General features: G+C 32.1%; 1 protein-coding gene across 5 annotated transcripts in view; it reads left to right on the top strand.

Annotated features, from left to right (window-relative positions):
* LOC148628876 (uncharacterized) overlaps nt 1-14594 on the top strand; it is a 31307-nt gene that overhangs the window by 4672 nt on the left and 12041 nt on the right. For all 5 annotated transcript variants that reach the window (XM_088596108.1, XM_088596082.1, XM_088596100.1 and 2 more), the window contains 15 exons: nt 223-405; nt 709-921; nt 1172-1306; nt 1553-1687; nt 2592-2738; nt 3115-3246; nt 5400-5537; nt 6546-6660; nt 7923-8011; nt 8319-8578; nt 9238-9325; nt 9891-9958; nt 10464-10500; nt 12376-12473; nt 12737-12868. In XM_088596108.1, the coding sequence (XP_088452234.1) occupies nt 223-405; nt 709-921; nt 1172-1306; nt 1553-1687; nt 2592-2738; nt 3115-3246; nt 5400-5537; nt 6546-6660; nt 7923-8011; nt 8319-8578; nt 9238-9325; nt 9891-9958; nt 10464-10500; nt 12376-12473; nt 12737-12868 (1970 nt within the window). The remainder of the gene's footprint in view (nt 1-222; nt 406-708; nt 922-1171; nt 1307-1552; nt 1688-2591; nt 2739-3114; nt 3247-5399; nt 5538-6545; nt 6661-7922; nt 8012-8318; nt 8579-9237; nt 9326-9890; nt 9959-10463; nt 10501-12375; nt 12474-12736; nt 12869-14594) is intronic.

Below are 14594 nucleotides of genomic sequence, written 5' to 3'. Positions count from 1 at the left end.
ACCACTTTCTGATTAATTATTATTATTATTATTATTATTATTATTATTATTATTATCATTACTATCATCATCATCATTATTATTATTACAAATGAACGCGTTTATAATCTCGAATTTGATTCGCATTAGTATTGACTATTTGCAGGTTTGAACGACACAACAAATGCACCAATGATATTGTAAAAATCATATAATTATCACAGAATGTCATTTTGATTACAGATAATATTGCTTCAAGTTCAGTCTGGCTGATATCTGACCTACCAAATCAGGAAACATCCCGAGTAACGGATGGTGACAAGAGAGAAACTTCATGTGTGACTCTCAGTGGGGTCGATTCTTGGCTACAGATTGATACAGGAGGTTTACATGTAATTAAGACAATTAGTGTTGTCCTAAAAAATGGTATGTGTGCATATCAATTTTTTAACACGATAAAGTTATTTCTCTTTTATTCATGGTTATTAACCGGCAACTAATTTTTCAGCTATGTCATTCAATGTGGAAAACTGCAAATATTAAAATAAGTGTTTATTTGCTTTCAGAGAAAATACATGGCTGACAATTTTATTAAATTGAAAAAAGTTATCGAAGATGATTAAATGTAAACAAACTTACTCGTTCTCTTATTTGTTTAGTATTTAGTGTTTGGTAACTTGTGACAGTAATGTTTTTTTCACTGCTGCCTATCTCTTTATGTATAAATAGTTTCAGGAATGTCAAGTTCTGGATATTCTGTTTTCCTCACCAACACCAGTGGAGACAGATCAGATGCTCTAAACTTGACCAATGAAAACTTCGTTACACACACATTCCCTTTTCCAGTCTATGAACATAACCTTGATGCGATAATTGTTGGACGATATGTGATACTGTCGAAAACAGTCACTTCGATGGAAATATGTGAAGTGGAAAGTATTGGTGTGTGGACATAATACAAGCCTATCTGAGTTTTATATTTTTTGACCCCCAAAAACAAACAAACAAACAAACAAATGTAAAACAAAAGAAAAAGATAAAATAAAATGTGAATAAAAAATACAAAAGAGAAAGAAAAACCATCTTCTAAGAAAATCAAGACATCAACACTGTTGGATGAAAATGAAATATTAAAATACGAAAAATAATGTTTAATGTAATTTTATAGTATATCATATTTTTTACAAAACAGGCTGTCCATATGGTTTTTATGGAAAGTTATGTAATATGGAATGTCCCGAGAATTGTGACGGTCCCTGCGACCTCGACAAGGGAATTTGTAGTTTTGGCTGTCACGACGGATATATAGGATCTTTCTGCAACGAAGGTACCTTAGTTGTTGTGTTCTATTTATTAAAAAGTTTCTGACAAGTAAATGATTTCCATGTATGTTACATCTTTCATGCTCAAGATACTGTAAAAACTTGATCTCAATAGAAACCCATGAATAGAAGCAAAACATAAGAGTTCATAAAATGGATAAAACAATGATCAATTGAACTAAGAACATTTACTGCTGTCTAATTGATTATATTAATTAGAAAGTTTTAAAGATATACGTTTTGTTAATAAGGATGTACACCACCTAAATTTGGAAAACGTTGCTCCGAGACCTGCAACTGTATGAAACAACCATGTAATTTTGTCAATGGAATGTGTCCATCTGGTGGCTGTCGGGAAGGATGGGAAGGAGAAAGCTGTTCAAAAAGTAAGATTTGATAACGTTTTGTATCAAAAAATTGTTTTATGAACTTACTTACACACATTAACTTATGAATACAAAGAAAGTTTGATATTTATCATTCTAATAAAAGCAAACAGTTTCGTCATTTATAATCGACGTGTCTGAATTTATCTTGATAAATCATTATCACAATAATTTTGTACTTCAGAAGCATCGCTTCTTTGGAACCTAACGCACAATAATATAATCTTTCGACACGGAAATTGATGTGAATCTTCTTCTTATTTCATATAGCCAGATATGTGAAAATTAATATTTTATGAATTGACTGATTTTACATTTTATTTGAAATCATTTGAGTTCATGATGACGACTTAAAACTTCTGTAGTGATGACTGCAAAACAGTGGCAACATGTAAAGATTAACAATTTGTTCCCATTCGAATACCGACCGTTTGTTGAAAACCCGTCCACCACACTGAACAAATATGTTGTCAATGAAAAAATTGCAGCATTTTAAAATAATTTTCTTCGGTATATTTGAAAGCTGATTGAGTATTGTTTTTTTACAAAGTATTAGGAATCCCTACCAAGTACTACGTATCTGTATTTAGGTGTGCCGTCTTTTCTGGAGTAACAACGATGTATAATGCTTTTAGTTGGAAATTTAATAGAAGTACAAAGCGTTTAAACATTATACGTTTTAATGCTATTATATTCCGACAATAATCTAGTACTTATCTTTAGTATGATAAAAAAGCTTACCGTCATAATCTTTACCAATCATTGTAAACAACGTTTGCTAATGTTAAATAAAACTAACAATTTTACAGATGAGCAATATTTTTATGCACTTTACGTAGATACTTGTGCTATGTACAATGAAAATAAAAAAAAATTGAATTAGTAATCAAATTTTTAATAATAGAGTGTGAGAAAGGAACGTTTGGTAAAAACTGTGCACAATCCTGTGACGGGTGTCTCATGACAGAGTGTAAAGCAGACACCGGAATATGCCAAGATTTAAGTGGATGTAAGCCAGGCTGGAGGAATGAAAGTAACATGTGCAATATTAGTATGTAACGATATATTATGCTCAACATAAAGTTATATTCCTCTTCCTATACACATTTCTTTCCTCCAAGTGCAGTCAATTTTTGTTTTAAACTCATTTTTTGTATTCCATATTAAAAAACATATGTAAAACACAGTTAATTTTGTTATACCACAGCATACGTTATAAAATATGAATCACGTACTGGTCTATTAAAACGTTAAAACTACCACTGAGTTAAAGCTGATTGGCAATTTGGCGAGCTACACCTCTATTATTAACCCAGATTCCGAGAAATTGTCATAGTAAATTACACATTTATTTAAGTTCGCTTTGTTTGAGTAATTTAAAATGAGGAAAGAAACATAACAAACTTCATTGTTTTTTTTTACAACAGAGTGTAATGACGGATACTTTGGTGACTGCTCTACACAATGCAACTGTAGGAAGGGTATTTGTGAGAAAACTACAGGGTTTTGCCCTGACAATGAATGTGACCGTGGATGGATGGGATATACATGCAGTCAGGGTAAATACTAAAATATCGCGTATGTTTGAAACACTAGTACATTTGTAAATTACCGTTACGTGATTGCTGTTTGGCTTATGAGAAGGTATTGTCATTCCAAGTTGACAGTCTGTGTATTGCATAGAAACACAATATCTTCTAAGGTAAGTGAGAGGCATCAATTATTACTTTTCTTTAATCATAAACATTGAAAACGATTACATGGTAGTTTTAAAGAATATAAGTAAGTGTACTTCAACTTAAATTTCTATCTTCTAAACCACTGTTTTCACTAAATTAAAGGTACTAATTATAAAATATAAACATATTGGTATACACAATTTTTGGAAGGTTTGGATAAATTACATGGTTTGGATAAACCCGTTGGAATTTCATCTATGGTGTTTCGATAAAACAAATAAAAAATGTATTTGCTGTAATAAAGAAAGGGGAATTTTCTCAGACGAACGAGAAAAAAAAGATGATAATTATATTTACTGGGACTGTCATGACATGATTAATTGAGTCAATTTTATCCTTGACAACATTTATATTCGTTTCGGCGATAAGATGTATCGGCAGATTGTAGGTGTTTCGATGGACACATATCGTGCTCATTTAATGGCAGATTTATTCTTTTACTGTTATGAATCTCAGTTTATGGCCAAACTTCATAGATCTTGCCAAATCTGATTTAATATAAAAATTTTATAATATTTATCGCTACCTTGATGATATTATTGCGGTGGATAATCCTGACATTTTGTCTGATACACTGCTTTACCCTTAGGAATTGACTAAGGACATATTTCTTTTCTGGGTTTGGGTGTTTCCATTTCACAAGGTAAACTCAAAGCTAAAATTAACGAAAAAAGGGTCGATTTTTCGTTGCCAATTGTTAGTTTTCCCTTCCTTCATGGGGAAGTTCCTTTGCCTCCTTCATAAGGTGTATATATTTCTCAACCTGTTCGATATGCCTGTATTTGTTACGATGTTTTAGTCTTTATTGAACGAAGCCTCTTTATTACTATTAAAAATGTGATTTCAAATCTTAGTTTTTATGGCAATGTAATAAATAAAGCTCACAAGTTTATTTGAATATACTTATCAGTGTGTTATCTTCACCGTATCATTGTTAAGTTTTTGAATTATGTTTTATTGGTTCTAACATTGACTCTCTTGTTATAATAAATTCAATATTGATTAACTTCATTTCATTTCGTCATACCTCCTGCCATTACTTTTCATCTTGGCATTTGCACGATGACCTTGTTGTACTTAGACATTTTATCATACATTGGGTAATATACAGTAACTGTAAGATCAATTGAGTTAATACGTTTTTTACTAAGGTACCGTGTTTTCTAGTATGCAGGTGGCGTTTAATAGGTCTTTTACAAAGTTCAAGATGAACGAATCCCTAATTTTTTTTATCATATGTTAATGTATATACAAACGTCATTGCTTTTATCTTTGCATTTGCACGAATACCGTGTTTTATTTAGATATTTTATGATATATTTTCGCTAAATCTTATTGGACGTGTTTTTATTGAATTTTTTTTTGAGTTAACAAGGTGTGCTTGGAATTTTGAACTAGCTTAGAGAAAAATAGCAAGTACTCTTTTGTGGTAGATACAGCGTGTTGTCTTTTGTCTTATTTGTTGAAGTGTTTGTATTCCGTATCGATCTCAAGAGTTAAAAACGAATTAAAACAAAATTGTTTATAGTTCGTTTTCATGATGTATTTTCCCACCACTGTCCCAGTTTAGGGGAGGATTGAGCGCTCACAAAAATGTTTAACCCTGCCACATACTAGTACTTTATGGGCTTGTCCCAAGCCAGGAACATGTAGTCCAGTAGTTATCGTTGTTTTATATTCATTGTTATTCGTTTTACATTGTTTTCTATAGAGAAGGTCGATGTTCGATATTCAATAATAGTTTCTTTCATTTATTTTCTGGCCATTTACACTTAGCTTTATGGTATGGGTATTGCCCATCATTGAAGGCCGTGTATTGATCTGTCAAAGTTTAATTGTTCATCGCTGGGTGTTGGTGGATGACTGTCTCATTTGCAATCCTACAACATCTCCTATTTGTATATAAAAATATGCATTCTGTCTGTAAAACTAAAACTTCTTTTCATTGTGATGATAAAAAAAACGTATTGCAGAATGTACTCAAGGAACATATGGCTACAACTGTGCTAACAGATGTGATGGCTGTGTCAACAACACATGTGATGGATATGAAGGAAACTGTACATATGGTTGTAAATTAGGATTTATAGGTTTTCAATGTCAAATACAAGGTAATGTACATTTGATTCAAAGTAATATTTACACACAGATGAAGACAGAACCTTCCGCGTGACCGTTCAACGAACTAGAAGAGTTCTGATGGATCGTTAAAACGATGCGGAACATAAAAAAAAATAATAAACGTCTTAATATGTTCAACATCACCAAATGATGGTGAAATTTACATTGAATATATCGGATAACCGATATTCTTCTTCAGCATAAAACTAACAAAGTTCAAGATCAAAACATTGATTCTGAAGCTGAATCACGCTGTGGGTGATTGTGCCTTTATCAAATGCATAAGTAAGCAAATGATAAGGAATCTGAATCTGAACGAAAACTGGGGTGTTTTTATCAAAAACTAGGAATGAATTAGATGTGTAAGACAATTAAGAAAAGTCGAATTATTGTAGTACGGCTTATTGATGTATAGTATACAGTGCTGTACCAGCTTTAGACCACGACCTAACGATGAATTATTTTTTTCTCGTTAATTCATTAAATCAACCTGTTATGTTTAATTTGTAACTTCTGATAACTATACTTGTATGTAAATATCATATATGCTCTGTAAAGGGCCCCTTGAATGGAATAAAGCAAATTCTTTTCTGTTCTTTTTCTCGTAGATATTTAAACGAAAGATGTGAAAAATGTACAACATCAGTTTAATGTTATTATTGTTAACCTATTATTGTTTTAAAAAGCGTTTTAATAACGTTGTAAAACAGGAACTAATACGAAACAATCCTTAACGATACGGCTCAGTGCTCAATGACTCCCGCAATTTTCCTTGTTGACGACACTATAAACAAATTTTACACTGACATATTTTCATACACAGAAAATTTCTATGATAAATCTGAAATTCAGTTGTTGAAAAAAAAAGTGCGATAACAATAAAAAAAAATAATATAAGAGACATTTTTATGATAATAACGGCATGCACAATATTTAATGGATAAAGAAAAAATATACAGGTGTTTTAGGGGAAAACGGTTGTATTTATATAATTTCAGTTGACCAAAGAGATTCACAACAAGTGTCATCTTCACCTGCTGCAGCAATAGGAGGCGGTGTTGGGGGAGCGTTGTTTGTATTAATCATCGCCATTACTGTAGTCGCCTTTATAAGGTATGTAACTTGATTCGAGAGGAGCATTTGTAAAAGAATTGGGAACACATAGAAAACTACAAAAGTTTAACAAGGACAAAACAAAGCATGGCGCATGAAGAAAACAACGACAAAATGAAATAAATTGAAGTTATCAGATCCACCTGCTGAAGTGTAGCCCTCTGTATTTTATAATTAAAAACACCTGATGAGATTTTTCATGTGATATAGAGCAAAGAGTAATCAAGGGAACCAAGGTTATAGCGGTAATAAAATGTAAGAATGTAATCCAGGGACAAAGACCAGACATGGAAAGCAGACATACACAACAAAGAATATAAAGAAACTAAAATCATACATACAAAATAACAAAAGCAAATAAGGAACTCGGACTCCAATAAAACTGGGAGCATGGACCAGGTGCACCGGTAGGGTAAGTGTCCTTTGTTTTTCTAAAAACACCCGCCGAGTTTTTTATATAAAGTCAAGTCCGGGGTAGACAAACGAGGAGAGGAGTTTTCATGGTGCAGATGGATACACCGTAACGATCCACGAGTGAGTTCATGATGACGACCTTTAAACTTCTGTAGTGATGACTTCAATCTTGTAGCAAATAACCCTAGAAAATGTTGATAATTTTGAATGAAAAGTCATCACGTTTGTCGTAAAGTTTGGTCAATAGTTTTCCTTCATCATCGATTTCTAAGTGTAGGTCAAGATATGAGGCTGACTTCACAGTGTCTGTAGTATCCTTTATCTCAAGTTCTTTGGGTAGATGCGATATATCAAATCCCTCAAATTAGGATTGTTTAAAGATAATACGTCATCTATATGGCGGAAACTGAGATTAAAGGATCAAAATTATGAATGACAGCCAAAATGTATTCGTTGTGTCAAAACCAAGTGCAGAGTCTTAAGGAAATATCGATAATTCTTGTCGTTCGAGTTCCTTCCTATCACTGGCAAGCTTTTAAATTAAGTTGATTTCAAAATGTAAGGATTTTGCAAATGTTAAAATTTTACCTGATTTAATGACATCACTTATTAAATCACTGTTATAAAAAATGGCAATTTATTGTCTCTGAGAATTTAAACGTTTTTTTCCAATTTAAGCCGAAAGACAAAAATACAGGCTATGGGAACAATTATCTATGTTCGCCATATTAAATTCCTATATGTTATTAGAAAAACAAACGTCTGGAGCAGTCATTATGATATTTTAGCCAAAGGGAATTCATTTCCAAAAAATAAATGACTTGAGAATTTTAACATATATATTTAAGGCGACGGTCTACTAAAACAGACAAAAGATACCGAGACAGGAATGATTCGACTTTAAAGGATGAAAAAGGAGACCCAAAAGCACATTCAAGTAAGAAATTTGTAGAGAAGATCAAAACTCGAAACGTGCATTTTGCTTTGATAACTATTGAATCAAATAGAATTTAGTGGATCAAGCATGCACGCCTCAAAATCCTTAAATATAATACTGTTATCTCAAAATCTCAAGGTAACGCCTTTTGCATTACGATATTCTGGTATTTGATTTAATTGGTATATATCTGTGATGATGGTTTATACCTATTGTGATCGAGTATTTCATTTTTTTTTCATCTTTTAATCTTAATTATAAACCAATGGCTTTAACCTTACAATCAAAACAATGTATTTTTTTTAAGGAAAAGAACAATCACCCAATATATCAGACAGTAACCAGTATGTTAATGTCAGATCATTGGATACCGATGGCTCACAGATGTCTCTAAATGGGAATAAGGAGACATCATTGACAGAAAGCAAAGATCCCGTTTATATAAACCACGATACTGATGATGCAGATATTTACTGCAATATTGAAACAAATAAAGACTCAGTGGATGACCTACACAAAATTATCCAAGAAAAAAAGATTCAAAATGGCTTTGAGGCGGACTTTCAGGTAGATATTAAAAGAGCTATATTTGTTTCTTTGTTTACCACTAAATTGAAGAAAAAAAGATTAAGTTAAAAAAGCGCTTTTAAGCAAGAATAAAAAGGAGCCGTATTATTTATTTCATCTTATGATTCTTTTTACTCCTGCCTGAAAAGCCGAAGGTATATATGGAGAGTTGAGTCCTCAGTTCTAACCTGTTCTTCATTAATTTTTATCCACGCTTGATCCATAACTGATGAAACTTGAACAGATACTTAATTGCATGATGCAATTGTGCACCTACTATTTTGTTTATCAATCTGAATGCCTTATTTGGGTTCCCAGGTGGAAAACATGGATTTGTCATTGGTCAACCGAGGTGACCATCTTCAAATCCGCAACTCCCATAAGCTAGTGAATGTAATTTAATGAAACTATCACAAATTCTTTATTACATCGCGTAATTATGCACCTTTTTTTCTTTTTTTTTTTTTAAGACTGAATGCCTTAAATCACGTGTGGAATTTCCTTTATGTTTTCTGGTGAGAGGAGCGGGGGTATAAAGTGAGCTTTGCTTACAGTTGTCCCAACTATATCTAAATTAGATCTTAGTCTGTTTCACTTTATCTATTTGAACATACACAATTTGAGACTTGCATTTTATGGTTGATTCAATTTTAAATCAGAAATTACCAAAGGGCCTTTTTCAACCACACGTAGAAGGATCGAAAGAGGAAAACAAAAGCAAGAATAGATTTTTAACAACTTGGCCATGTAAGTATAAGGATGTCACCAAAAAGAAAAGGAGACGCCATTCTCCAAGATGCTTGTTGGATTTTATAGGTTATTCAACATGATTACTTTTGAAAGGTTTCCTTGAGACTTCAATATCCTGTGTTGGAAATACTCTAAATATTCTGAGAAAGAAAGTACACATGTTGTTAATGTTATTCTCACATTGAAAACATTTTTTTTTAAATGTGCATAGACATTCAATGTTTTTAAGAGTATGTCTTTAGTTTGTAGTTTAGTACAGGACATTGCAAATGTTTTGCACTTATTGTTCATCCATATTTTAGATCTTAGCAGATAATCAACATACCGGTATCAACCTTTACTTAATTCGTATTCTTCATCAGACAGGACATAAACGGCATTTCAATCATATAAACTTTAATATGTAAATTCCGTTTAAAGAAATACAGATACGAGATTGATGCCGACAGAACAACACCAGTATCTAAACAATTGCTGTTTAATAACACAACATTGTCATACTTATGTCGTACAAATGCAATGAATTTATTAGTTCATTAAAATCCCTTTCCCTTTCCATCAGATGATCATTCCAGAGTTATTCTACGTGGAAGTGGCACATCAGATTACATAAATGCAAGTTATATCGACGTAAGTTTCTGAAAATGCAAAAAGAATTGTAGAACAAAATTATACATATTCATTAAATGCGAAAAGTAAAATAAAACCACAAAGTGACACATAGGTAAAACTGGCACATAAAAGTGAAATATTGTTATATTATTAATATAAGTGTAAAAATACTAAATGCAATGTAAAAAGGTCAATTCATCAATAATTCACAGTCAAGCAAACAATCACATGAATCCAAAAGAGCATTACTTAATGGGATGATAATTTCTATTGTAGGATGGTCCAAAAAGTATATGATTTATTGAAAAAAGCATTTAAAAAATATAGACAATATTTGATCCAATAAAATACAATTAGACTTATTTAAATTGATTTTCGTCGAACTCAAATGGTCAATTACTTGCGGCATTTGTCATTTTCCTTTTCTTGCATGTTATAATAGCGTAGTTTTCTTTCACCATGAAACAAAATTAGGTATTTTATACAGCCTGAATTTACCTTGCGTCTGTTTCATATTTTACAGAGTTACACAAAGAAAAGAGCTTATATTGCTACACAAGGTACAAAGTATTTTAAATTGAAATAATACAGTTTCTAAATCAAATTTTAATTCACAATGCCTGGTCATGCAATGTCAAAAGCTATGACGAAATATATATAGCTGTCATCAGGGAGTAGATAGACTCTCAGTTCTTGTGAATATTTTGCAATGAAAAGTTTTGAAGTAACTTACATATGTAAAATTTGTTTTCGTAAAGTTCAAGCTCTTGCAGAAAGTACATCGATGGAAAGGTGATATAGCAAATATTCCAACCGGTAAAATAGGCATACTTTCTGTGACAAATTATAATATTCCGCAATATATATTGGAAAGTATTGAGATTGTAAATGCAATCTCTAGAGATCGTTTTCTCTATAGGAATAGTCGGGTCATTGTTTCTTTTTCATTTTAACACCAATTTTTAAGATTTAAAACGAAATTTTTAGGTTTCACATCATATTAGTTTTCAAATTATGCTTTCATTGTCGCTTGAAACAAAATTACATTGTTACGGGTAGAACAATAATTTGATTATTTTTAGCTCACCTGCCATAGGCCATGTGACGTATTGCCATTACTTGGCGTCCGTCGTCTTCGTCGTCCGTCGTAGTCGTTAACAATCTTTCAAAAAAGTTATCCTCTGAAACTACTGACCATTTAGAACCAAACTTGGTATAAATTTTCTTTTGGGTATTCTGCATAGAACTGTTGTGGCGATTTTTCATCTGTTGAAAAACATGGCCGCCGTTACTAAAAATAGAATATAGGAGTCGGTCAGAAGTTGGTTGTATATATCTCCAAAACCGAAAGGTTTAGCCAAATCCTGATTAAGTAAAAGTGTTTAGCATGATGAAATCTATCTGTTAAGCCATGCTGGAGTTATTGCCCTTTTGGGACATTTCTTTTTGTCCTTTCAATGTTTTTTCTTTCAAACGTCTTCTCCTCTGACATTGCTTGACCAATTGAAACCAATTTTTTATGAATGTTCCTTAGGGTATTTCGCATAGCCCTGATCTGAGAATCTTTGATCTGTCGAAAAATATGGCCGTTTTCGCATATATCTCCTTTACCGTTAAGTTAAGCCAAAATCTAAACATGTTAAAGTGTTCAGCATGATTCGATCTATCTAATCGTTTTAATCTGTTAAGACATGTTGGAGTTATTGCACTATTTGGGGGGTTTTATTCATATTTGTATTATTTCTTTCAAAAAAACCTTCTCCCCTGAAACTATCTGAGTAATTACAACCAAATTTGCTATGAATATATTTTAGGGTATTCTGCATTGATCTGATGTGTAGATTTTTAATCCGTTGAAAAACATGAGTGGTATTACTTAAAATAGAACAAAGGGGTCAGTTAGAGGTTATATATTAAGATATATTTTCAAAACTGTTAGGTTTATTCAAATACTTTCCATTTCCGATACCATCCTTATAAGGTCTACAAATTTCCTCTGGGTATCAAATTTGTTGGACGACTCCTAATTAAAGTTATTGACGTTGAAAGGTGAATGAGGATTTTTATTACAATTTTCGGCCAATATCTTGAAAAATGATGTATAGAAAGACACTTTCAATTGCGAAATGATCCTTGCGATTAGGCCTACAAAAGTCTGACGGGGATCAAAGTTGTCGGACGACTTCTTGTATGAGTAATTGCCATTGTAAGGTGAAAATGACATTTTAGCAGTTTTCAGCCAATATCTTAAAAATTATGATATATAGAAAGAAACTTTCAATTGATGAAATGATCCCTATAAGTCCTACTAAAGTCTTCTTTGTGTCAAATATGTTGGACAACTCCTTGTTAGAGTTATGCAAAGATTTAATCAGGTGAGCAATTCAAGCTTCTGGGAGCATCTTGTTATGGACATACTTTCTTTTTTCATGGAGGCCCTAAACAAGGTACAACAAAAGATTTCTGGCACATGATTTGGCAAGAAAACGTCGAGGTCATAGTTATGGTAACCAAGTTAGAAGAAAACGGAAAGGTATGTCAAAGAATCTTTAACACGGGTAACCAATTAAGAATATATCCTAGATACATTAGTGTCAAAATTCTTTAAAAAAGATAAAAGCTTATCTGTTACTGAAAAAAATGTAGTCAAAAAGCAACGCCGCCATTTCATGAACTAATCATATATAATCTGAAAGTTATTTTTGGTTCTTTAAAAAAAATATTATGGATTTGCTCTTGTATAAACATTAACCGATGATATTTGCAGCATCAATTTATATTGTTTTGCATTTTTAGAAAAAGTGCTACCAATATTGGCCAACGTCTTGTACGGATCAAAAAAACGTTGGTCAGTACAAACTAACCCTGGCAGAGGAGAGAGAAAATGCTGTCTATGTGTACAGGAAAATTAATGTTTTCTGTAAAAACGTAAGTTTGGTAGGATTCACAGTGAAACTGGCAAATAAAGGGAAATTGAAAAGAGTAAACCATATCATACGAAATGCACCACAGCAAATATGGAGCTTTATTGAATAGCTAATTTCAAATTTCAAGTTGTTTCACAAGTTGTAGATAAATATTTTTAAAGAGTAATTATGGCAACCTAGATAAAACCTCTTATTATTTGTATCTACATCTATACCATGCCATCTAAAATATTTAATCACGTAAGCGTTTAGCAAAATATCAACCTTGACGAATACGAACCCAAATCTTCCAATACCTCCTTTCTCAATTATTTATTTCGAAATGGCACTATCGGTCAAATTGTAACAGGTAATTTGAATATCACCAAAAGTGAGAGTTGCTCCAGCAGACCTTTGGGCGTGACAATATAACTACATCTCTAGCCTATGTGGTATATGTTTTACAGTTGATCCATTACTGTCGTGTTCGTACTTTATACAGACTTTCTTATAGAAGGAAGATACTGGCAGATATGCTTCTTAAACAGGGTTATGTAATGCTTGTCTTGATTATGAAACGACAAAAAAATAACAAATGTCTGTAAGGATGAGTGCTCATTGGGCCTCATTCAGCCGACTGCAGTTAGAATGAAAAATTATCATAAATTGGGAAGAAAACAAAATAATATTATAATTCATATTGTAAATTTTTAATTTAATGCATTAAGTTTGTAATTTAAAAAGAAACGATTGAGAAACGAATGCACAAAAATCGCACAAAGAAAGAAAAAACATTGAAACTGAAAGTGTGCATTTATTCATTCTTTCTACAGGAAAATGATTTGGTTAACGCTGGATCTAATAACATGTTACAAGCATTAGTGAATAGAAACCTGTAGAACTCTGTCTAAAGATAATTTTGTTTGTAATAAATATAACAACGCATTGCATTCCCTAAAGCGATCCGATAACGTTGAAAACACTATGTGAATATCAAACGCAAATAAAGATTTAACTCACTGCTGATTCTTTTTTTTATTGTTAAAAAACACAAACTCTGTTTGTTTATGTAATGAATTGATTAAGAATAGTCCTATTAAAAAAAACTTCTGTCAAGACTGCATTCTCTTTCCGGAAAATATCTCCAATACATATACATGTACAAAGTACACATATCAAATATGTATTCGTATGTTGCAATATTTTTGCAAGATGTTTGTTTATCTTTCACGCATTTTTGTGCGTATAAAATCCTGTCACTAAATTGAGTTTCCTGTATACAGTGTAAAATATCCAACATTTCTTTGGCATTCAATGTACACATTAAAACATACGTCAATATTGACCGGTATTTATATCAAAACTAGCGCTGGTGCTTGATGAATTACTTTGCTACACCGTTCATGAGGTGCATGGATGCACATGTTAATTCTCAACTGTCATGTGTAAATATCTACAAGTAGTTGTAGTATTTGGAATGAGAGGTCTAATCTGATATTGGGTCTAAGTGTTTTTCTTTTGTCAACAGTTCAGCTTTTTTATTTTTATCGAATATGTTCATGCAGATTTTAGCGTCGATATTCGTATAAACAAAGTTGTCTTTTCTTTTAGTCAGTAGACTTGGACGGGGTGTTGCAATGCGTTGTGGACTGTTAGGTTATATAAGCGTGGCCCTGTCGCGAACTATTTGAGTTTTTGTTGAAAAAATATTCACATGATACTTAAACGAAAATAGTTTTTGAACCTGA

This window comes from Perna viridis, chromosome 1 (genome assembly GCF_037379345.1).
Source record: "Perna viridis isolate PV_CMFRI_1.1 ecotype Kerala chromosome 1, ASM3737934v1, whole genome shotgun sequence".
Lineage (NCBI taxonomy): Eukaryota > Metazoa > Mollusca > Bivalvia > Mytilida > Mytilidae > Perna > Perna viridis.
Note: the sequence above shows the minus strand (reverse complement) of the source record. Positions and strands in the feature narration are given on the sequence as shown.